The sequence below is a fragment of the Vipera ursinii genome (assembly GCF_947247035.1).
Source record: "Vipera ursinii genome assembly, chromosome: Z".
Classification (NCBI taxonomy): domain Eukaryota; kingdom Metazoa; phylum Chordata; class Lepidosauria; order Squamata; family Viperidae; genus Vipera; species Vipera ursinii.
In genome coordinates, this window is record NC_139517.1 from 87,673,118 (window position 1) to 87,698,193 (window position 25,076).

The 25,076-nt window shown below is 40.0% G+C and overlaps 1 protein-coding gene across 2 annotated transcripts in view; it reads right to left on the minus strand.

The window, feature by feature from the left end:
• Positions 1–25,076, minus strand: part of CHN2 (chimerin 2) — a 161,950-nt gene that overhangs the window by 23,340 nt on the left and 113,534 nt on the right. For both annotated transcript variants that reach the window (XR_014494078.1, XM_083376151.1), the window contains exons 7-8: positions 15,924–16,001; positions 1,026–1,110 (exon numbers count right to left, since the gene is read on the minus strand). Coding sequence is in view for 1 of the 2 variants with exons in the window: in XM_083376151.1 (XP_083232277.1) it covers positions 1,026–1,110; positions 15,924–16,001 (163 nt within the window). In the remaining variant the exon portion in view is untranslated. The remainder of the gene's footprint in view (positions 1–1,025; positions 1,111–15,923; positions 16,002–25,076) is intronic.

Here is a 25,076-nt window from a genome sequence, read left to right on the forward strand (position 1 = left end):
TGCAACTCACTTAGCAACCACCTTATGTCAAGCGTGGTCATAAGTGGAGGATCATCTGTACGGTTATAAATACCCATAAGATTACTACTTCTGTTTTAGAGAACTTTACCTTTATCTTTGGAAGAAGAATGCTCTTGCTAGCTATACTCTGAAATATTTTCCCTTTGGAACTGGACTTGACTTGTTAAGTTTCAGTTAATATGCAGCATTCAGCAGATGTTCTCATTTAGCTACGTGGCATATAAAGCTTTATCTTTTAATTGTTTTCACATAAGAACTTTGTTAAAAGTTCAAGATATGAGAAAAACTACTATTGATGGATTCTGGGTATTTGTAGGTATTTCAGTGCAAACCTATATCAATGTGAAAGTATCTCAAATAGTATGCCAGCACTTAGAAGCCAATTTAACACTGCTACTTTTATTGTACTAATGTATTTTCAGTAAATTTCTGATATATTTTAACTTAAAGTCCCTTAATAAATGATACTGCTACCTTTCTCGTTAAAAATCTTCTATTTCATAAAAGGAAGAGAAAAAAAAAAAGAGAGAGAGAGAAATTCAGTTAGGCAGCTGGCTGCATGAAATGGAGATATTTGTTTTAATGCAGCTATCATTCTTATTTTATTCAGGTTGGATCTGCTACTATATTATTATAATTTTTTAAACTTTTCATAAACATTCAAGCTGAGACTAATGTTCCAAATTTGCTCTTTTAACAGAGAACTCACATACAGCAAACATATCCAACACACCTTCCTCCTCTTATTTTCCCCACAACCCTCACCCTTGTGAGGTGGATTGGACTAGGAGGAGAGAAATTAACTGGCCCAAAGTCACCCAGCTAACTTTCATGTGTACGGTGGGACTAGAACTTACAATCTCCCGGTTTCTAGCCTTTTGCCTTAACCATGAGATCAAAGTAGCTCCTAAAAGTTGGCTTTCAGCACTCTTAGAGATCATTTAAAAGAGATTTACATTTCAATTTTTTAAATAAAGCAACGCAGCATTTATATTTATAATTACCCGAACATCTTACACCCTGAGCAATGAGTCCCCACATGAAATTGGCACAGTATTCGCACCAGTGTGGACCCCGAAATGTGTGGACCTGCAAAACAAATAAGAAACAAAATCCAAGGTCACTGAGTGGCAGAAGGCCTGGCAGATGGAATATGAAGAAACAGAAACAACAATACATTTAGTTAAGAACAAAAGTACAGTTAGCTCTGTTCCAAGGACTGAGGATAATGATTCAAGGGAAAAGAAGACTGTATGAGCATCAGAGTTTTCCTTCATTTTATAGGCGAAATAAATTATTTTACATGAAATAAATGAGTTATGTTGTTTGACACTTATTAGCGAATATGCAAGGTGGGGAGTTCAGATTTAGCTTAATTACTTGTAATATAAGGTAAAGGTAAAGGTTCCCCCGCACATGCGTGCTAGTCGTTTCCGACTCTAGGGGCCAGTGCTCATCTCCGTTTCAAAGCCGAAGAGACAGCACTTGTTCGAGGACATCTCCGTGGTCATGTGGCCGGCATGACTAGATGCCAAAGGCGCACGGAACGCTGTTACCTTCCCACCGTAGCGGTCCCTATTTTTCTACTTGCATTTTTATGTGCTTTCGAACTGCTAGGTTGGCAGAAGCTGGGATGAGTGACAGGCGCTCACTCTGTTACGCGGCACTCGGGATTCGACCCACCAAACTGCCGACCTTCTGATCGACAAGCTCAGCGTCCTAACCCACTTCAAACCTTTGTAATCATGGATGTTGTTGCTAATAAATAAATACAGATAGTCCTGCCTTAGCAATCACTCATTCAGCAACCAGTTGAAGTTATGGTACTAAAGAAGGAAACTTATTGGTCCTCAAAGCTCCTGTTGCAGTGTCCCCACATTCACAATAATTGGGAATTGGGTGCTTGATAACCAGCATGCAATTACAATCTTCACATGATCACAGGGTTGGCCTTTGCAACCTTCACTGCTTCAACAACAAGAAAAAATGAGTGGAGAGCTGGCAATAAGTCACAAGTTGCAATCATGTGATAACATGCTTAACAACTGCACAATTCACTTAACAGCTGAGACTGAAACTGCATAATTTTTTGCATTACAACCATGTCAACATTCCAACTTTAGTTCCTAACTGAAGACTATCTGTAGTGGGATGCTCTCTTTATGCTGAAGAGAAATTGCTTCACCTCGTTCTCAAGAAGCCCTCAGTAGATCCCAACATACTAAACTATATAGTATCCAATCTTCCCTTTTGGGGGGAAGGTTGTTGAGAAAGTGATTGTGCAACAGCTTCATGGGATTTTGGATAAAGCAGATTGTCTTGACCTCTTTTTCAGACCAGGGTATGAGATGGAGATAGCACTGGTCGTCCTTTTGGCTGACCTCTTGTTAGAATGGGATGGAGTTAGTAGATCTATCTTTGGTCTACTTGACTATTTAGTGGCTTTTAAAACCATCAACTGTGGTATCCTTCTGGACACACTTCAGGGGTTGGGATTGCTTACACTGAATTGTGCTGGTTCTCTTACATCCTTACAAACTGGTTCCAAATTGGTTCCAATCAGTGTTAGTTAGGAATGAGAAGAACTACCCCCTCCAAAGGTGATTACTCCAACCCTGTAGGCTTTCCAGAAGATCATTAAAACCTGGTTCTACCACTGGACCTGGGGATCCAATGGAAGAGGATAGTCCATAAATGACTGTACTGGATGTAAGCTCAGAATCATAATGTTTTGTTCTTATTAAAGTTTAAATTTAAACTTTTAACTATTTTTAATGTTTTTGTTTTTAATATTTTTTTTCTTTTGTGTGTGCCTACCGAAGCACAAGTATGAGGTGGGCAGTTATATAAATTTAATTAATGAATGAACTTGATGCCCTCCAGCCAACTGAAAACTGCATGCTTGCTGAGAATGCCAGGTATTATAGTTGAGTAAGTCTGGAGGATGCACAGTGAAACTAGACTGAATTGTGTTTATTATTGAATCACAGTGTACATAGTTATTTTTTATGACAATCACCAGACCTAAATGGTTTACTTCTAGTTAATATCTGCCATGAAAAATAGATGCTGAGGCCAAATATACACAATCCACAAAGATGCTAGACAACTTCACTCATGAATGCAAGGGGATACCTTTTCCAATATTCTCAGTAAAAATATATCTGCCAATAAATAATAACAGAAGCAGCATGGTCACTGTAAGACGTCAGGCTTGAAGCATGGTTACTGTAAGACTTCAGGCTTCCATATATATATACAAATACACACACACACACACACACACACACACACACTTTTTTTTGGCTTGCTAACTAAGAATAAAGTATTTGTACTATATAATCTAGAGCAGGGATAGGCAACCTCGGCTCTTTTATAACTCATGGAGTTCAACTCCCAGAATTCCTGAGTCAGATAGCTGACTCAGGAATTCTGGGAGTTGAAGTCCATGAGTCATAAAAGAGCCGAGGTTGCCTACCCCTGATCTAGAGTATACAAAATGCATCATAAAGGGGAAAAATTAAGGGGCTTTCTCCCTCCCCAATTCTTCACAGTGAGAAAGAATTGGACAACCCTTTCAAGACAATACAGAAGGAATCTCCTTGTGGCTTCAGGTGAAGGTATCAAGCTGCAGATGAGACTGAAAAATGTTTAAGAAAAAGCAACAACTTTTTCATTGAAATAAATTATCTAATTACCGTATATACTTGAGTATAAGCCGAATTTTTCAGCCCACTTTTTGGGCTGAAAAATTCCACTTCGGCTTATACTCCAGTCAACAAAAAAACTTACCGAGGACTTGTGCGCGGCCGAGGCTTTGGTGCTTCCGGGATTGCGCACACCTCTCCCAAGCAGCCGCCGTCCGGAGACCTGCCGAAGTTTGGGGAGGTTTGGGGAGGTGCGCGCGCACCTCCCCAAACCTCCCCAAACGTCGGCAGGTCTCCGGATCTCCGTGCCTTGCCTGCCTGCTTCTTTCCGCTGCGGAAAGAAGCAGGCAGGCAAGGCACGGAGATCCGGAGACCTGCCGACGTTTGGGGAGGTTTGGGGAGGTGCCCAAACCTCCCCAAACGTCAGCAGGTCTCCGGATCTCCGTGACCTGCCTGCCTGCTTCTTTCCGCTGCGGAATGAAGCAGCCTGCCTGCTTCTTTCCGCTGCGGAACGAAGCAGCCTGAACGAAGCAGGCTGCTTCTTTCCACTGCGGAAAGAAGCAGCCTTCTTTCTGCAGCGGAAAGAAGCAGCCTGCCTGCTTCTTTCCGCTGCGGAACGAAGCAGCCTGCCTGCTTCTTTCCGCTGCGGAACGAAGCAGCCTGCCTGCTTCTTTCCGCTGCGGAACGAAGCAGCCTGCCTGCTTCTTTCCGCTGCGGAACGAAGCAGCCTGCCTGCTTCTTTCCGCTGCGGAACGAAGCAGCCTGAACGAAGCAGGCTGCTTCTTTCCGCTGCGGAAAGAAGCAGCCTTCTTTCCGCAGCGGAAAGAAGCAGCCTGCCTGCTTCTTTCCGCTGCGGAACGAAGCAGCCGGCGGCGGAGGCTTGCAGAACGGCGGATCGGCTTATACTCAAGTCACCAACTTTTTCCAGTTTTTGGGGGTGAAATTGGGGGTCTTGGCTTATACTCGAGTCGGCTTATACTCAAGTATATACGGTAAATACTTTGAATTAAAGTCAAACAAAAAATCAGATTCTGAAAACTGTACATTCTTTGTGACACACTAAGATGATGCATAATATACAGTTTACTCATGTTTCCTAAACTCAAATTACAATGCTGCTACTGGGCTTTAACCAAATACTAAATAATAGTCTATACGTATTCAAAGTAGAGTATTTTTAGACAAAAATACTGACATACTTGCTTTAAGATCATGTAAACACTAAAGACAGTGCACATTTTTAAATTGGTCTATCTAGAAAGAAGTTACACCTAGACACAGAAAAATGCTTACCGAATTCAGAGTTAGGTAAGAAAATGCCTTGGTTTCATCATGTATTTGTTGGGTTTTTTTCTGTATTTGTTGGGTTTAGAGGCAGTCCCTGGGTTAAAAACTTCTGATTTAACAACTTGTACTTATGAATAGACTGCCATTATCCTATTATATTAAAAATTGAAATATGTATAATGATCCATAGTAATGAATACACGCGCACATACACACACTGCTTTATGACATTCATGATAGTGGTACCTATCAAGTGAAGCTTCAGTTGTTCATTGGCCTGCAGAAGGAGAATGCCACACACCAATTGTATACCATACATTAAGAGAAATATTTGGCTAACTGATGGTAATTAGGAACTATATGTACTGTTCTGACTTACCTACAGATTTGACTTAAAGACAGACTTAGGAACAAATCTTGTTCATAATCTCATGTTATTTTGTGACTTACAACGACAATTGAACCCAAAATTTATGTTGGTAATAAAATGTCTGTTAAGTGGGTTTTGTCCCATTTTACAACTTTTCTTGCTCAGTTGTTAAGTGAATTACTGCAGTTGTTAGTAACCTGGTTGTTAAATAAATCTGGTTTCTCCATTGATTTTGCTTGTCAGAAGGTTACAAAAGATGATCACATGACCCCAGGACATTACAACCATCATAAATGTGACTCAATTCCCAAGCATCTGAATTTTGATCATGTGACCATGATTTATGCCATGGTCATAAATGTGAAAAACAGTCATAAGCCACTTTTTAGTGCTCTTGTAACTTTGAAAAAAATGTTATAAATCGAGGACTACATACAATGGATCTTTTCTTAAATTTGGCACGTTTACAATATTTAATAAATTCAAGTGAAAAGGAATACTGCAACAATGTACAAACTTTTATACTACAGGATAATAATGTTGGCTAGGAATCTTATATTTGAGGGTAGGCCAGACAATGTCATGTACATGGTATGGTTTGGAGTTTCCAGAAGTTTTGTGATTCATTCTTACTGTGTCTTCAGTTTGACTTCACAAAGGTTTCTATGTGTTATCTGCCTCTGAATGGCAGAAAGTAATACCATCAATTTTCAGTTAGATTTATATAATTAACAGCAACACATAATCTATGGATAATAGATAACAGGCTTATTATAACTTTGCTCAAAATGAATAACAGGATATTTGTGCAGATATTCAGGGACAGTTTGGCTGTTACTGATTCTTGAACGTTTCAATCAACTATGCAAACACAAACACACTATTTTTGTTTTCTTGTATTTTCCAAGTCAACTTGTTTCATTCAGATGCCAATATACAGACAGATTCTTATTCAACAAAATCACAGTAAGTGCCATTTGATTACAAATATGCAGAAAAAAATAGGATAGGGAAAAAGAGGAAATATTATACTAGTCTTAATTCTGCAATGGGGAAGCTAATAGTAAAATTTAAAGTGTGGCCGTGGCTAAATCATTTAGTCACTTGCTAATCTAAACCATTTGCTTCAAGTTTAAATCTTTGCCCTAAAAAGGTACTTCAGACTCATTCTGAACTCAAACAGCTGGCCAAGGTGGTTAAAAATGCTGATGGTCCTGCGATGCATAAATATGCATGTAAAATTATATAATCACACACACACACACACACACACATCTTCATATTAGGAAAACTGAAACCAGCTGCTAAACTGACAGCTGCAATTTTACATGGGACCCTCATGGACCTGAAATATAGAGACAGAGGCATGTACCAGCTGTATTATGACATCATTTAATGAAGAATGTTAAATTGATTATTCCAATATCATGATATGGAATTGCTGGTCATATTCCAGGTTAATCTGGCTATGACTCTAATTATTTTGGAGTTCAGGTTACTTGAGCACATTTGTCAAGATATTCGGCAACATCAATTATTATTAGACATCTCTGTACAAGGGCTGAGGCCAGAATCTTCACTATATTCTTTAATAGCATCTATTTTAAATTTTTAAAATTATTTCATATTTTGGTCAAGGACTATAATAATTAAATTTTTTACCACTGTTGTAATGTGAAATGCTTTTGACAGATATTGCTAAACAATACAAGAAGTAGTCCACCTTGGACTCTTCTGGCTTCAAATTGTTAATATATAATTTCCCATTAAAATATCAAAATGTTAAAGAAAACCAGTAAGTTTTGTACAGTAAGAACACAAATATTACAAAATAAAACGTTAATTATAAGCCACCAATTTACTAAAATAACAAAGCCAATGAAACATGCATTCCCATACAACATCAAAAATGGTAATAAAAGAGTTGAGTTAAATAAATTTAATAAATAAGAAAATATGTGTCAATTTGTTGCCTGTCCTTATAGTGTATATTTGTTTGATTTATATAGCACATTCTGGGCATCTTACAATAAAATAAATAAAAACAAATAAAATACACAATGTGAAATAAAAGCACATAGCAGATGAGCATCATAAAATAACTATTTGCAAGGCTAGAGATGGACTCTCTGGGACTCCAAGGCCTTGTGAAAGACCAGATGGGCCAGGCTAACTTACTCTCAGCTGGAATAATGTTCTCCATTAGCCCGTGTCCTGGGCTCCACTAACCAACAGCACCTGTAGCACATCCCTCTTTCTGGACAGCAGATTCTACCAGATGGGTAGAATCAATTTGGGAAAAATGGTCACATAAGAAACCCAGTCCCAGACCCATAAAAACTTTAAAAGTAACTACCAATACCTTGAATTGCACCTAGAAGAACACTGGAAACCAATACTACATGCAGAATATGGTGTTACATGTGCCAAGTAACTAATGCCATTAACTACTTCCAAGTGTTCTTCAAGGGCAGTCCCATGTAGGGCATGTTCCATGAGCCAGTTGCCCAGGCTGTAGTTAGTTTCTTCCCAGATTGAAATGAACATGTTTTAAACCGTTTCTAAACATGTAATGCTTTGCTGATTTAGGAGTATTAGGAAATTAAGTCTAAGCCTAGGTCAGTTCTAAAATGTAATCTAGCCATGAGAAACCTAACACTTGGGTCCTGAAAACTACTAAATGTGCAGAATCTGAGGGAATAAGAAGGCATTACCAAAACTGCCCATAAGGCTGTACAATGTATTTAATATATCTCTATAGCACAAAACCTTCCAGCTATTCTCAGTATTTTACAATAAATAAGTGAAAAAATAAGGTGTTCTATTGCAGGTTCCTAAAGACCAAATAAGGGACGCGGTGGCTCAGTGGGCTAGGATGCTGAGCTTGTCGATCAGAAGGTCGGCAGTTTGGCGGGTCGAATCCTGAGTGCCGCGTAACAGAGTGAGCGCCTGTTACTCGTCCCAGCTTCTGCCAACCTAGCAGTTTGAAAGCATGTAAAAATGCAAGTAGAAAAATAGGGACCACTACGGTGGGAAGGTAACAGCATTCCGTGCGCCTTTGGCGCCTAGTCATGCCGGCCACATGACCACGGAGATGTCCTCGGACAAGCGCTGGCTCTTCGGCTTTGAAACGGAGATGAGCACCGGCCCCTAGAGTTGGAAACGACTAGCACGCATGTGTGGGGGAACCTTTACCTTTACCTAAAGACCAAACCAAAAGTATACATTCAATGAGTCTTTGCTCTTATATTAGGCAGCCTATAAAAATGGGTTCAACAAAGTTTGATGAAGGGTACATTTAAGGCAACCTGGAAAACTGTCTATGGAAAGTGGGGGGGGGGGAGAAAAAGAAATAAAAATCATTTACAAGCAAGATATACTGGAAAGATGAAATAAAGGAGGCAATTTCTTCCTAGGTGTCTCGTGGTAATTTAAATTCATTACATTAAATTGAGAGTAATATAATGATGTGATAATAGCAGGGGGAAAAACAGGTGGAAAGCCCTTAATGATTTTGTTCATTTCCTCCCACTCTTCCCCCCCCAATTTGCTCTTGACCTTGGCAGATAAAGCACTCTGAATAATATCAACAGATGGAATTACTTGGACCAGAAGTGTACAAGATGTATGGGAAAAATTAGCATGTGAATCAAGCACAGGATATTGTTGGTTGGTTAAAAACTTTATTTAGACTCATTCTAAAAACATACTGAAGGTCTATTTATAAAGTGATAGGTTCCCCTAATTTTTCATCATTGTCTCTCTGAATTGATGAATTTTTTTTGTACTTGGCACAAAAAGCAATTCAAACATACTCATGATGACAATCTAAGTCAGGGGTGTCAAACTCAATTTCATTGAGGGCCGCATCAGCATTGCGGTTGCCCTCAGGGGACCGGGTGGGTGTGGCCTGGGTGGGCGTGGCCTACTGGGTGGGCGTGGCTAAAGTGTGTATGGCCTACTGGGTGGGCATGGCCAGCTCTACATCGTTCGCATCAAGGGTGCCTATGGGGGCCTGGGCAGGAGTGGGACAGATCTGGGGGACTCTGGTAGGAGGAGGGTCTCTGGGCCAGGGCCAAGGCAGTGGGGGCCGTTCCCTCACTGTTTCCAGGATGGCTTCGCGGGCCACATGAAACCACTTCACGGGCCGGATCTGGCCCCTGGGCCTTGTGTTTGACATGTCTGATCTAAGTGTATATACTTCAGTCTAATAAATCTGTAGTACTTGTGAACCTATTTATTAGCTGAAGCCTCAGAAGAGTTGATAAGACCCCCAGATACTCCTCAATTGAAGATACCCCAGTCTCTTTAAATACAACATAGTATTGTCTCCTTTTTTACATTGAACTGAAGTTTAAAAAATTTCAAAGTATTTTTAATAAAAAAGCATCAAATATTTATTATAATGGGTTTCTTTGAAATATGTTGAAACTCTTTCTTTTGTTCATTTTTCTCTTTTACATCAACAAAGCCAATCTTAGAATATAGGACAAATTAAACAAAGTTAATTAATTAATTAATTAATAATTTTAAAAGAGAACGTGAGATTGAAGAAATCTTTCTTTCTTTCTTTCTTTTTTGTAATCTAGGTGTATTTGAATGAGTTGCACTGTGCTAGTTGAAAAAGTCAATCTCTTCAACAATCTGGAGGAGACTAGAATTCTTTCCAATCATTAATTACCTATATTGTCTGATAGGTTGTTGTTCTGATAAATAAATTACAACTTTAATGCCAATATGATGCTATGGGGAAAATAATCTAAATAGTTCTCTTTAAAATTGAGAAGAAATTACCTGTTATCAGAAGCTAGGAACATTAAGTTTGTTTTAAATTTCAATGCTTCTATTAAAAATGATAGAGAAAAGATCAAAATAGATCAAATTCCACTTAAACAGAGTATAAAAAAACATATGGTGACTATCAAATTGTTACGCCTAGGATGTTATTTCTCAGAGTTCATCCACACATCTGCAATTGCCATGCTTGTTTCTCATCCTGGAGCTTGCTGTCACCAGTGTGCTGTTGTACTGTGTATCTGAAACAGGACATTGCTGTACTGTTCTCTGTACAGCTCCTCTGTAGGATGCTGTGGAGACACTGACCAGTGATTTGTCCATTGAAATTCTAACATCACTAACTGCAGGAAAAGTTGCCCCTAATCACTGAATATAATGCATACTCGGATTGCTTGCACAATTCCTCCTCCTCCTCCTCCTCCTCCTCCTCCTCCTCCTCCTCCTCCTCCTCCTCCTCCTCCTCCTCGACAACCATTACATGGGAACAAAAAGTTTGTTTCCCTTAATTGCAACTTACTATTCTGCCAGATTTGTACTGTCCTAACGAAGCCTCCCATTACGAGTATTTCAGTTTAGACTTATATAATAGATGTGCAAAGCTATAAAATATTCTTGCATACAATCACATAATTATTCCAAAATGACTGGAAACCCGTCATTCAGTTAATCTACTGACAATTAGCAGCAAAGAGAGCTTTCTATCTTTTGGCTAACACCCATCTATTGGTTGCCCACATTTGTGCTGGAAAGATACAAGCCATTGGATAATTGTTGCTGAAAAGCTGCATAACTATTATTTATATCAGTATACATGTAATAACATTTATCACTTATTCTACATAAAATGTATGTACACTCTCTCTAGTCTGGCACATTCAGATACCATTCTACATTTCCCAACCAACATGGTCAAGTTGTAGTTTAAGAAGACTAATTAGAAAATTACGAGGAAAATCAATCAAATCCTATAATCCACAAAGGGCTAGGCTAGGGTTATTAGAGTTCAGAATAAATCAAAACTGAAAAAGTTTTCTTAAGAAGCAGAGTTGACTTTTTCCATTGTCATAAATGGTGTCCATGTACATAAAGAGACATCCTTATCTCAACATTTTATGTATTTCTACACTTGGACCATTAAACTTGGATTCCAATATATGATAGTCACAGAAGTGAGGACATTAATGACATAGAATTGTCATCAATTTTAATGTATTACATTCAATGTTAATTAAATTTCAGAATTGATTCACACTGCATTTGAATAAGTTCTGTGATTTACGGTATCTCTTAATGGCTGCAGATGCATACATGAGTTACCACCACCATTATCAATAATATTGCATATTTCACTTCTAAATGTTTTGTATCTACAACCACTCTCTGTATATATTCATATACAGAAAGTAGAATTTTTCATACACAGAAACATATATTTTAGATGGTCAGAATACTTCGTTTCACAGTAACAAGTGAATGTTAGTAGTTTGTAATCACACTCTAAAATAGACTATCCTGAACCTGGCTCTTTAGGTCTCTTAAAGGTTCATTCACTGTTGTTGCATCTGACTCCATCCATTTTGCTACTGGTCATCTTCTCTCCCCTTCCGTTTTCCCATTGTAATATTCTTATTGCCCATTAGATGTATTGTATTTCAGCCCACAGTCCTGGTCTGAGTATTATAGGAGTTGAAGTCTAATACATCTGTTGAAGATCGGTTTATTGTTATAATTCAGTTAGGAAGTAGTTCTATTTATTTGATCTTTTTGCAGTTGCAAAATTTGAATGCCAACTCCCATTTCAATTAACTGATTTCTTCAAATGTATAGGCTAACTTTTTGCATTTTCTAAAATTGGAAAGTTGTATACAATAACAATAGCTATTTAAGGAGTATATGGAAATAGTCAAACTAATTTATAGGTTGTAGTTAGGCTGTAGAAAAAAAATTAGTTCAGGCCTTCAGAAGAGGCTAGAAGAGGAAAAGGAGTTATTCATCCTAGGAAAGTAGAAACTATCAGAAACCAACTCAAAACAGCTATTCCTTAATCATATTCCCCTTAAAAAAAGGGGACAGTGAACGTTTTGGAGAAGTTTTTAAGACTGATGACAGTCCTTTGAGGAAGGCCAGAAAGATGAAATAGACATTGCAGGAATTCCAGAAATTCTACTTTTTGTTGTATGGCAAATTAACAGTATTTTGAATCATTCATTCCTGCCTTGGTCTCTTTAAGGTTAAATATATATGCAAACAATAATATGTAATTTGATACTGTATGCAAAATTCTAGAAGCAAAGCAGAGTCTGGTCAGTATTTTGATGGAAGACCACTGTGAGATTCCTGGGCAGCTAACTTGACTGGTAAGTTGTACTAACAACATCAATTTGTAATCAAGTTGAGCTGTCCATGGAGCCATTTCTTTGTCATCTTTGTCAGCTAGTCTAGACAAACAACACACCCAGAAATATTAGCTCTATTTTTATTGTTAATTTACATTATCTTGCAAGTCTGAAAACACATCTCTTCCTCTTCCCCTTTATAGTCCAAGAAACTAGGAAATGGTCCATTCTGAGATATTTGCCATACCCTATTCCTTCTAAAAGCTCCCCTGCCTCATCTGATTATTGCCCAGTCTATGGCCCTTCCTCTTGTCTCCAGAGGACATTCTCACAACTTGGAACACGATGATCTCATCTGCAATGAGTATCATAGTATTTTAATCTTTTTACGAAGAACTATTAGTCATCTATTCCGAAGTTCAATTTAAGACCTCTTGACAACTTTAGTGGGTTGGAGGTAATGTATATAATTTAGGTCCTGACAGGACTCAAGGTTGACTCAGCCTTCTGTCCTTCCGAGGTCAGTAAAATGAGGACCTGGATTGTTCAGGGCAATATGCTAACTCTGTAAACTGCACAGAGAGTGATGTAAAGCACTATAAAGTGGTATATAAATCCTAAATTTGCTATTGCTATTGCTACAATGTAACTTCAAATCTGAACAGGTTATTATTCAAGCGTGAAGGTATAAATTATTTGGTGTGATGAAAGACCTTTAGGCAGAACTTTCTCAATGTTAGCACTAGACCAGGCTTAGGCAACCTTGGCTCTTTTATGACTTGTGGACTTCAACTCCCAGAATTCCTGAGGCTGCACAGCTGGCTCAGGAATTCTGGGAGTTGAAGTCCACGAGTCATAAAAGAGCCAAGGTTGCCTACCTCTGCACTAGACTATAAAATGGTGCCCCTGTGTATGTAGTCACAACGCTAGCCATTTTTAGTAAAATGTTACCAATTTTAATTGTCATTCTTTGCTTTTCAATTTCTGTTGTATTTGTAAATCTTTTTTTTAAACTAAATGAACTGAATACCACTTTGGTTAAACTTTCTATATAAAGACAACTTATTATATAATTTGACTTCATATGTTAATGTTAATTATACTTATATACATTATATTTTATAATTCAAGGCAGCTAACAAACACAATAATCTTTCCTGTTCCTCTTTTTCTGACAACAGCCCTGTAAGGCTGAGGTGGCTTTCGAGCCTAAAGTGGGTCCCCTGGATTTTAGCCTGGTACCTTTACCATTAAATCAAACTGGGTCTCATATATATAATGAGTTTACTCAAGGTGAGTAAATAGGTAAATGTTATATTATGGAAAAATGCCTTAATTTTTTCAAAGTAATTTAGACCATGTGTGTGTGTGTACACTTTAAACTTCTTATACTGGAAAAAAGTATCCAATTTTCAGGCTACTCATTTAAGGTTTGTAAAAGAAATAATATGGTTTACTGCTTAAAGATGAACTTTTTAAATAGGAAGCAAAAGTGTACACTAAACAGCTAGAGTGAATAAATAAAAAGTTTTGGGCACACATCCAGTTTTAAATCAGAGACTAAACAAGAAAATTTCAAAGATGGAAGAAAGAATGTGGAGGTCAATGTGGAAAATATGTCCTAAGTCATGAGAAAATATTTTTCCAGCTAAAATGAAATCATTTTTCATAAAAAAATGATAGGGAAATTTATAAGAATTAAGTATGCTTTAAATATTTTTTTACAAAGGATTGCTCTTTTTTCTCTTTGAAAAAGCAATGCCGTGGATATCTGAAACATTTAAGTATTTTTAAATCCTTCAACTTAAAAGTACTAGGATAATGTTTTAATATTACTGCTCAGTATTTGTACACAATTTTAAAATCGCTCTTTCAAAAATGAACCATTTTATAAACGAAATATTTTGCTAAATAATTTAAAAATTCCATTTAAAAGGCTTGTCATGGAAGAAAATGATGTATCTGTTAATTCTTTTTCTTGAATAAATGATTGCAAAGTAATTTTTCACAGGTTATACTGTTTGAATCAAGATAAAATATTCCTATGTCCACACACGCTGAATTTTTTTAAAAAAATCTTTATATAGTCGTGTACTTATTTAAATGACTATAACTGTAAAAAAATGCAGTAACTTGCTATGGAAACGTGCCTACAGATATATGTAGAAAGAGTACAGTTTATGAACATATTATGTTTGTTCTTGGATATGGTCCACAGTAGTTACCATCTGTCCCTCGAAGAGATAAATTGTCAATTTAACAACTCCTCTTGCAATAGATTTTTGTTTTCCTTTACTGTAGTATAGATATGTCAAACTCGCGACATCATGTGATGTTGTGCGACGTATCGGAGCTTTTTCCCCATTGTCGGCAATGGGATGGGTGCGGTTTCCTTGTGATGTGTCCAGCCCATGGGACGGCAGTTTTACACCCCTGCTATAGTACATTAATACAGGGATGATGTTTGAATATTTATTGCTCAATATTTGTTCAAAATCAAATGCATGTATTCTTACAGAAGTTCCTTACATTCAGAATTCTAGAGCTACCGTATTTTTAAGGCAGTGATTAGCACAACCATAACTTCATGTCCAATAAACGAGGTGTCACAGAATGTGTTCCCAAACTTGATGATAACTGTGGCTTTCTCTTCATTTATTCTCATCTAGAGTTCAGACACTTTTAACTGCAGTAACTGGATAATGTCTCATTCTGGAATGGATGCAGCTGTTCCCACTACAGACAGATCCAGATGCTTGGAAGCCAAGTACTAGAAAATGAGTCACCTTTCTTATATATGCACGTCATCCCAAACACTGCCTTAATGGGAAAATGATTCTTTCTAAATGTAAACTCGGAGCGAGGAAGCTTTCCTGTATTGCAACAGATCTGGCTACATGGACTCCAGTAAAACTAACAACAGGCCACTCTTTATGTGTGCCACAATTTCATGTCCTCTGCATTTGATATGAATGATGAATGTAAGGATTACTTTCATAGGTAGAAGTAAAAATCTGGCATAATCATTTGGCTATTAATTTTAAAATACACATAGTAAATAATCATGAATCAGAGAAACATACTTTCAAAGCATAAAGTTGCAAATATAAACCTATCGGGTTTATATTTCAAAATACAGCACTGAGTTCTTACTGATTTAATGAGACTTTGTTTCACATAAGAAGCGGTATGATTCCCCCTCTTTGCAGCGAGTCACAAGGAGGAGAAATGTCTGTTTCAGCAAGATCAACTGCATTTAGATTCCCTGTCTTTTGTTGGAGCCCTACCCTTGCATTTCTAAGCAAGCCAATATTTCTTAACTGTGTTAAATAAATCTTATTCATCTCAAAAAGAAGTCATCCAGAAACATCAACACTCAGAAAGCAAGAAAATAACATGTTAGATTAAGTAAAAGATAGGTAAGCTTTCAATGCAAAACAGCGTCTACAGCATAAAAGTCCTTACCTTAAAATTGTGTGCTTTTTCATAGTTGAAATGGTTGTCGTTCTGAGTCAGTGCTGCTCTTCTGACCAAGGAGGTGATCTGTGAATAGGCAAAGAGTTTCAGTGGTTGCCACAAGAGTGCCCCTTTCACGCCCATCTTAACCCCCAAAGCTACTGCCAGGAGTTCTTGGCGCTTCCGTCCTTGCTTTGATTTGTGAACCACAGCACAAGCTTTCTCATTGTCAAGCCATAGCTCCTCTGCAAACATAGTGCTTGGATCCCAGATCTTTTCCTTGTCTTCAACAGAGGCTGGAAGGTTGACTGCTGTCAGCTTGGTCCAACTGCTTCTTAAGTTAGACAGCAGATTTGAAGCAGCTGCGGCAGCCCATTCTGAGGAGACCTCTGGCATGTGACTTGAATGGGCTGTCTTGCGTGATGGAAGGAGCTCCTGCATCTGAATAAGTAACAGTATGCTTTGTGATACTTTTTTAAAAACAAAGTGTGCACAGAACAATAGCCTGGATTCATGTGCGGAACGACTCCTGCTTCTGGCCCTCCCAAGAGCAGAGGATCCTGCCAGGCACTGAAGAAATACCGACAGCTTTACAGCTTCATGTCACAACACATCTCCAAGGATAGATCACATCTACCCAGGAGCCCCTTTTTTCCCCCCATATAAAAAACTCTAATGCTGCATCCAATTGCGCTCAGAGCTGGAGACCTCTGAGCTCTTCCAGTACAAACACCATCATATTAAGCCTTTAAACCACAGTGATTCTTTAATCTTGTTGGGAGGGAGGAAATACCCTCCTCTTTTTCATATCCTGTACAAGGAAAAATCTAGTAGCACTTGAAAGATTAGTAGCCATGGCTGCCAGCACCTTAAATGAAGATTGTTTCTGACATTCTCTGCTTTTTGCAATACATAAAATAAATTGCAGTTTTTTCTCATTATTTTAAAATAACATTTAAAAGAATGCCCAAGCTATTAAATTGATCAGGGAAGGAAAAAGAGCATCCCAAAGGGAAAAAATGAAGTATAAGACTTCATCTAGCCACACAATTTTTATGGTACAGTTGCGATTCCTTCTATGTTTTGTGTGTGTGTCTCTCTCTCTCTCCACAACTATTATGGCAACACTGTATAATTGAGAAATAATGCAATCCAAATGCTGTCTATAACAAAATGTTGCCGTGTTGAACCAGCAAATCCTGTATTTCCTCAGGATACATTCCACTATTCCAACCTCTCAATGCTTTCCATTCCCCCCCTACAAAGTGAAACTAAATATCCATCCCTAAATTCCTCTACAGGTAGTCCTCAACTTATGACCATAATTTTGTCCTAAAACTTCCGTTGCTAAGTGCAACATTTGTTAAGTGAATTTTGCCCCATTTTACACCATTTCTTGCCTCAGTTGTTAAGTGAATCGTTGCAGTTGTTAAGTTAGTAACACGGTTATTAAATGAATTTGGCTTCTACATTGACTGCTTGTCAGGTTACAAAAGGCGATCACACGATCCCAGGACACTGCAACCATCATAAATATGAGTCAGTTGCCAATCATCTGAATTTTGATCCCATGGCCACAGGGACGCTGCAATGATTATTAGTGTGAAAAATGGTCATAAGTCAATTTTTTCAATGATGTTGTAACTTTGAACGGTCATTAAACGAACTATAATGAATCAAGGACTACCTATGCAATGTTGAGGAACTGAACCAGTTGACTGAACTTTGCTGCATAAGAAAATCAATTTGGCCTGATGATGGAGAGGGGGAGAGGGGGCTCCCCATTGGCAGGAACTCTCAATTCTCCTATCTCCTAGCACTTCTTCACTCCCTCTTGTTGCCATTGTGCCAGGACTTTCCTCATTCTTATTCCTCACAGAAAGCAAATATGACAAGGATGAATCATGTGTGTGTGTGTGTGTGTGTGTGTTTGTACCATGGAAGCAGGTACTCCCTACTATACCTGTACATTTGTTTTTTCTTGCCTTAGAACAGGGGTGTCAAACTCAATTTCACTGAGGGCCGCATCAGCATTGCAGTTGCCCTCAAGGGGCCAGGTGGGTGTGGCCTGGGTGGGCGTGGCCTACTGGGTGGGTGTGGCTAGAGTGTGTATGGCCTACTGGGTGGGCATGGCCAGCTCTACATCATTCGCATCAAGGGTGCCTATGGGGGCCTGGGCAGGAGTGGGACAGATCTGAGGGTGTCTGGCAGAAGGAGGGTCTCTGGGCCAGGGCTAAGGCAGTGGGGGCTGTTCCCTCACTGTTTCCAGGATGGCTTTGCGGGCCACATGAAACCACTTTGCGGGCCGGATCTGGCCCCCGGGCCTTGTGTTTGACATGTCTGCCTTAGAACCTTACTTTTTTCACCATTGAATTTCATTTTGTTAGGTAGCACCCAATGTTCAAATCTGTCAAGATCCTTTTGTATCTTAAGCCTATCTTCTGGAGTGCTGGCTATTCCTGCCAGCTTGTTGTTGTCTGCAAATTTATTGAGTTCAAATTTCATTCAGCCCTATTCAATTTTGTGGTTCAATTAAACTCATCATTCCTAGGGTTTCTCAAGAATCTCTCTGCTAAAGCTTCTTGTCTACTCTCACTTTCTCTTGGAAACAAGTCAAGACATTCTACTAGAAAATTAGAATGTATATAATTTTTTTTATTAAATATAATTTTGTTTGCTGGTTTGGCTAATAAACTTGGCATTTTAAATTGTTACTGTGTTGATAGGTTTGTCAACTAGATTGATAATTTACAAACAGTATTAATACGTGAAAGCATATAAATTGCCATCAGCATAATATAAATATTAAATTTATATTATATTAAATTTAAAATGTTAAATATTTAAATATTAGGGCAATTTATCCAAACCTTATTGGCCTATTATTAATTTTAAAAGGTCACAGAAGAGAATGTTCCATGTTATTTATATGAAACTATTTGTAGAATTTTGTGGACCCTGAAAGTCTGCTGTTGAAATTATTTCTTCACCTTAGGGATTACATTCCTGTCTTTTTTGTTCTTTTTGCTTTCAACAATTTGTACAGATCTCACTGCTGAAATATCCACACACTCTGCTGCTAAATAAATCTATTTTGCAGCTGATAAGACAGCTGACAGCTACTTTTAGGTAGGCTAGTAGAGAGATTTGGACCTGCTGTGGGATAATGTTTCATGCTCTCCTGTCCTACCCTTATGCCATTGTGGGCCAATAGCTAGTAGATACCGGATTCAGAGCAACGTTTTTTTTAAAGCTTCTGTTATTGAAGTTTAGCCTTTGCCCCCTGTATTTCTTAACCTTGGCAACTTAAGTTTGGCTCCAGCATGCTGACTGGGAAAATATGGGAACTGAAATCCCCACATCTTAAAATTGCCAAGGGTGAGAAACATTGCTTTACCTGAACAATACAGCAGAGATACTATCCTCATTTCCCTTGGACTACTAGCATATCTGAACTCAGTGAATTTTTTTTATTAAAGATTTGCTTGGGATTTCACAGAACATTGCATTAGGCAAGGTTGTTTGATATCCACCATTTGACCAATTTTTAACATCTTATTTGTGCATTTTCTTTCTTGATGAAGAATGAAATTATATATCTTTAAGTTACATAACTCAATCCATAGCTGTGTTAAACGGATATTAGAAATAAAGGAAATGTTAACTTTAACATTTGCCTTATTATGTTTGATTTTTTTAAAGTGCATAATGCATACTGCTAAAGAATTAATTCACAAGCAATGGTGACACTTTGCAATGTACCTGTTTGGTACGTGCTCTGGAGACAGACATATTTTGTGGCATTTCTGGAATTATTTAAATAGGTCAACAGCACCAACACAAAACTCTGAGAGTAAGATCAATTTTCTAGTAATCCTTTGGAATTTGTATTATATCACTTAAATTATAAAATCCTATTATATAAGGTACAGTACATCATTATGCAATACTGCAGTTACTCTGCTCCAAGTACAGGATTATACATAAAACATCTTATTAGAACCCTTATTTTAATGAAATAATTTAAGGAGAAAAATACAGTAAAAAGAGCTGCTATTTCTCCTATTCCATTAAGACATAAAGTTCACCCATACATCTCTGTAATTTGTGATAAGTATCATAACATCTATTCAGCTAGGCTGTTTTTTTAAAGTTGTCTTATTGTATCAGAATAATGTCTTTCATTAAGAATCCACTTTTGACTTTGGCCCAAATCCCAGTAACTTCGTTAACACATCCATGTAGTATGTTTGGCAACAATATTTGTTTGCTTATTTTAAACTACCTTTCCTTCAGGTGCTCAAGACATGATGTTGCAGGAAGCAGACTATGGCTAAATGCTATTTGTGCAAAACAGAAGAGTGTAGGCTGGTTTCATGAGGATTGCAAAGGCAATCGTGTCTGACTCTTTTCATTCATGGAGGTGTGAGAAAGCCTCAGATGCCCTGATATGTGTCTTGTGGGATAGAAAGGATAGTTGCTTAGTAACAGGGATAGCTGTTCTATTAAACATTGGTGTGCCTCTATGATTCTCTTCATCTTCTCACTGGACTAGAGTGAAAATAGATCCTGAAACTGGTTGCAGCAGAATTAAAACCTTGATCATACCATATGTGGTTGGTTAACTTTTCAAGTTTCTAGTAAACACATCAGAATAAAGAAAACACAAAGATTATTATTTTGTTACTCTTCCATTTCTGTATTAAATCAATGATTGAATATGATCAAAATAAAATTGTACAGCTGCCCTCAATCCATTTGCATATCATGCTGTGGTTAGATGCAAATGATGCCTATTAAACACTACAGAGATGAAGCAGGTTTTTTTTTTGTCCCTAGCATTCTTCTGTAAGGAAGAACATTTATGGCTGAATTATAATAAAACTAATACTGTAAGTTTTGCAAACCCACCCCCTCAGAACTTGAATTTGGATTATTAATAGGATGAATTTTGAATAGGTGGCGTGTCTTAAATATTTGTAGCTTTTTTCATTTTTTTTATAGTCATAAACCTCACTTCCTGTATTGGCTGACCTTGGAAGACTCTGATTGGCTTACAACATCAATGAAAATGTTAAAAACATAATGACAAAACATAGTGGCCCAGACAAAAAAGCAAGTATAGCAATTAAAAGAAATAGAATATGGACTCTACCAACTGCCTATCTCTGGCCTGGAACAAAACTAGTTTGTAAGGGCTTTCTAGAACCGCAGGTGAGGCACACAGTCCATATCTCGGGGAAGATGCTGTCCTAGAGAAATACAGAAGATATGGTTCCTAAGTCCCACAAACTGACAGCATTTGATTAAGGAGTCATTCTTCCACCATCAAAAGCCATAGAGGAGCATTGTCTTCTTCTGTTTTTACATAAAAGGAGATCAATATATGCCAGCTGCGTTTAAACTGTTCACAATGAGCTTTTGAGACACGTTTTTTGTGGTATAGAATTAGGCAGAGACAATAACCAGCAGCAAGATAGACCATACTATCCAAATTCTTAACAGTGGCAAAATTCATAGCCAGAGTAATACTTTGATTAAAAATAGGATTTTCATCACTATTATTCCAATTTATATAAAAAACAAGAAATTTTTCTGAAGAAAATAGGTGAATATTTAAACAAACAAAAATTGCTAAAGATTGCAGAGAAACAGAAACAGATTATGAATGGACCCATAACATTAAGGAAAGCTAAAAGCTATAAAAATGGCTAAAACAGGAATGGTGCCTGTATATCTTACTATAAATGCTTTGAACATACCGTAAGTTTTTTACAGCAATTACAAAATATGATGAGTCCTATTTTAGAAAGGAGAAAGATGCCAGAGAAAAGAAGCAAATATATTAGTAATAATTAAAGAGGAACAAGATTTGACTTTAACAAGAAACTATTAGCTGATATCATTACTGAATAATGACTAAAATTTGTTTATTGTGATTTTGCCCGACAGGTTGAAAACAATTTTGCAAATTTTATTCATGAGGATCAATATTTTTTTCACCTAAAAGACAGTTAAAAGATGATATAAGAAACATGTTGGGCATTTGGGGTCACACACTCGACCTTGTTTTTTTATCTGGACAGTGGTTTGATGATCTGGGAGGGGGTTCGCCTGTCATGGATCGATCATTATCTCCTGCGGCTGGTTTTCCGCTATGCCACCCCTCGCTGCTGGGCTGCGGAGCCGACCAGGTGATTTTGCCCCAGGTGCCTAATGGATCCAGAACGGTTCCAGATGGCGCTTGGATCTATACCTATCTCCCTCACTCATAGCCCGGCCGATGCCTTGGTGGATGCCTGGGAAAGGGTGGCTACTGAGGCACTCGACCGTGTTGTACCCTTGTGTCCCCTGACCCAGCGCAGATCCCGGTGGCCTCCATGGTTTTCTGAGGAGCTCCAGGAGATGAAGTGTTGGAGACGGGGTCTAGAGGTCTTATCTCGCAGCGATGGAGGCAGCGAAATCTAACTATTTCGCTGCCCTCATCGCGTTCGCAGATAATCACCCGGCCGCCCTGTTTAGGGTGACTCGCTCCCTCCTTAATCAGAAGGTGAGGGAGGAACCCCTGCAGGGGCGGGCCAAGGAGTTTAGTCAGCATCTGATGGATAAAATCACAAACAAGAGGCCCCTGATTAAGTTCTTAGTTAAGTTTTTTGTGGGGTTAGGGAGGGGGGAGGGAGAAGACTATGGTTGCGCGGGAAAGGCACGCCTTCCAGCCACCATAATACATGCCAGGCCCACGGCCGTTCGCGACGGCGTACAACGAGGACCAGTCGCCGATAACACCCAGTGGCGTACTGACAAACGTCCCATCCCTAGGATGGTGGGGAATGGCAGAAGGTGCACAGACAGAGGGCCGTATCGTCACCGGGAGTGTCATCTCCGCCCTGTACAGGCGGTGAGACGCTCCGACCCTCTGTTCTCCCCCGGAGGACCTGGGAGCAAAGGTGCGCACCCTCCCATGCTAAGGCTGGTCTACCTGAATGCAAGGTCCGCAGCTAACAAAGCTCACCTCATTCGTGACCTAGTGGAGAGTGAGCATGCGGACCTGGCCTGCATCACGGAAACCTGGCTGGGCCCAGAGGGGGGTGTTCCTCTGGTTGACCTCTGCCCGCCAGGTTTCAAGGTACTGCACCAGCCCCGGGCTCATGGGAGGGGCGGGGGAGTGGCAGTTATCATCAGGGAATCCCTTAGCCCGCGAGAGACCACCGTCCCTCAGATGGTCGGGTGTGAGTCTCTCCTACTGAGATTCGGCCCAGGGGCGCAGTTGGGTCTGCTGCTGGCGTACCTACCACCTAATCGTGCAGCGGCGGCCCTACCCGAGCTACTCGATGTCCTCTCAGGGTTGGTGGTTGAATTCCCAAGACTCATGGTCTTGGGCGACTTTAATCTACCGTCCCTGGGAGGATCGTCCGAACTGGCTCGGGAGTTCATGGCTTCCATGACGGCCATGGACCTGTTGCAAATAATTTCTGGGCCGACTCATGAGAGAGGCCACAACCCAGACTTGATGTTCTTGTCTGGACGGTGGCGTGATGATGTCGGTGGGGGTGCCACAACTATTACGCCCCTGTCATGGACTGATCACCACCTCCTGCGGCTAGACTTCCCCCTTGCCACCCCCCACCGTGGGTGCACGGTGCCAGTCAGATGGTACCGCCCTAGGCGCCTAATGGACCCTGGTAAGTTCCAGGGAGTGCTTAGGGACTCGCATGCACCCCCTGCTCACAGCTCGGCGGAAGCCTTAGTGGAAGCCTGGGAAAAGGCAGCCACGGAGGCTCTGGACCGAGTTGTACCCTTGCGGCCTCTGACCCGGCGCAGATCCCAGCGAGCCCCATGGTTCACCGAGGAGCTCCGGGAGATGAAGCGTCGGAGACGGGGCCTAGAGAGCCGTTGGAGGTCCAGTCGATCCGAATCCGACCGATTGCGACTAAGAATCCTCACCAGGTCTTATCTCGCTGCGATAAGGGTGGCAAAATCCAACTACTTTTCCACCCTCATCGCGTCCGCAGATAATCGCCCGGCTGCCTTGTTCAGGGTGACTCGCTCCCTATTAAACCAAGAGGTGAGGGGGGAACCCTTGCAGGGTCGAGCCGAGGAATTTGGTCAATATCTGCTGGATAAAATCGCTCGGATTCGAACTGGTTTGGACTCCAACTGGGCTGAGATGGAAGAACAAGACATGGACAGTCTTGTCGACGTCATCTGGGAAGAATTTGATCCTGTAACTCCTAAGGAAGTGGACAGGATTATGAGAAGGTTGAGCTCCTCCACATGCTTACTGGACCCGTGCCCTTCCTGGCTGGCCTATGCAGCTCGAGAGGCGACACGAGGCTGGTTCCTAGCGGTCATCTCTGCTTCTCTGAGTGAGGGTCACTTCCCCACCGCCTTGAAGGAGGCGGTGGTGAGACCTCTCCTCAAGAAGCCCACCTTGGACCCATCCTCTTTGAATAACTTTCGTCCAGTCTCCAATCTTCGCTTCCTTGCGAAGGTTGTTGAGAGCGTGGTGGCGCACCAACTTCCTCAGATCCTGGATGAAGCGGTTTATCTAGACCCGTACCAATCGGGTTTCAGGCCGGGCTACAGCACGGAGACGGCATTGGTCGCTCTGATGAATGATCTCTGGAGAGCCCGGGACAGGGGCCATTCCTCTGTCCTAGTCTTATTAGACCTCTCGGCGGCTTTCGATACCATCGACCATGGTATCTTGCTGCGACGCCTCAGGGGACTGGGAGTGGGAGGCACGGTTCTGCGTTGGTTCTCCTCCTTTCTCCAGGGTCGCTCGCAGTCGGTGCTGACAGGGGGACAGAGGTCGACCCCGAGGCCTCTCGCTTGCGGAGTCCCTCAGGGGTCGGTCCTCTCGCCTCTCCTGTTCAACATCTACATGAAACCGCTGGGTGAGATCATTCGCAGTTTTGGAGTAGGGTACCATCAGTATGCTGATGACACCCAGCTTTTTATCTCAACTCCTAACAATATCAGTGATGCCCTAGACGTGATGTCCCGCTGCCTGAAAGCGGTCCGGGAATGGATGGGGAGAAACAGGCTTCAACTGAACCCAGACAAGACTGAATGGCTGTACGTACCGGCAAGCCAGGAGATTCAGAACGTCCCACTGCTTAACATTGGGGACAAGTTACTTCCCCCTGCTGATAGGGCCCG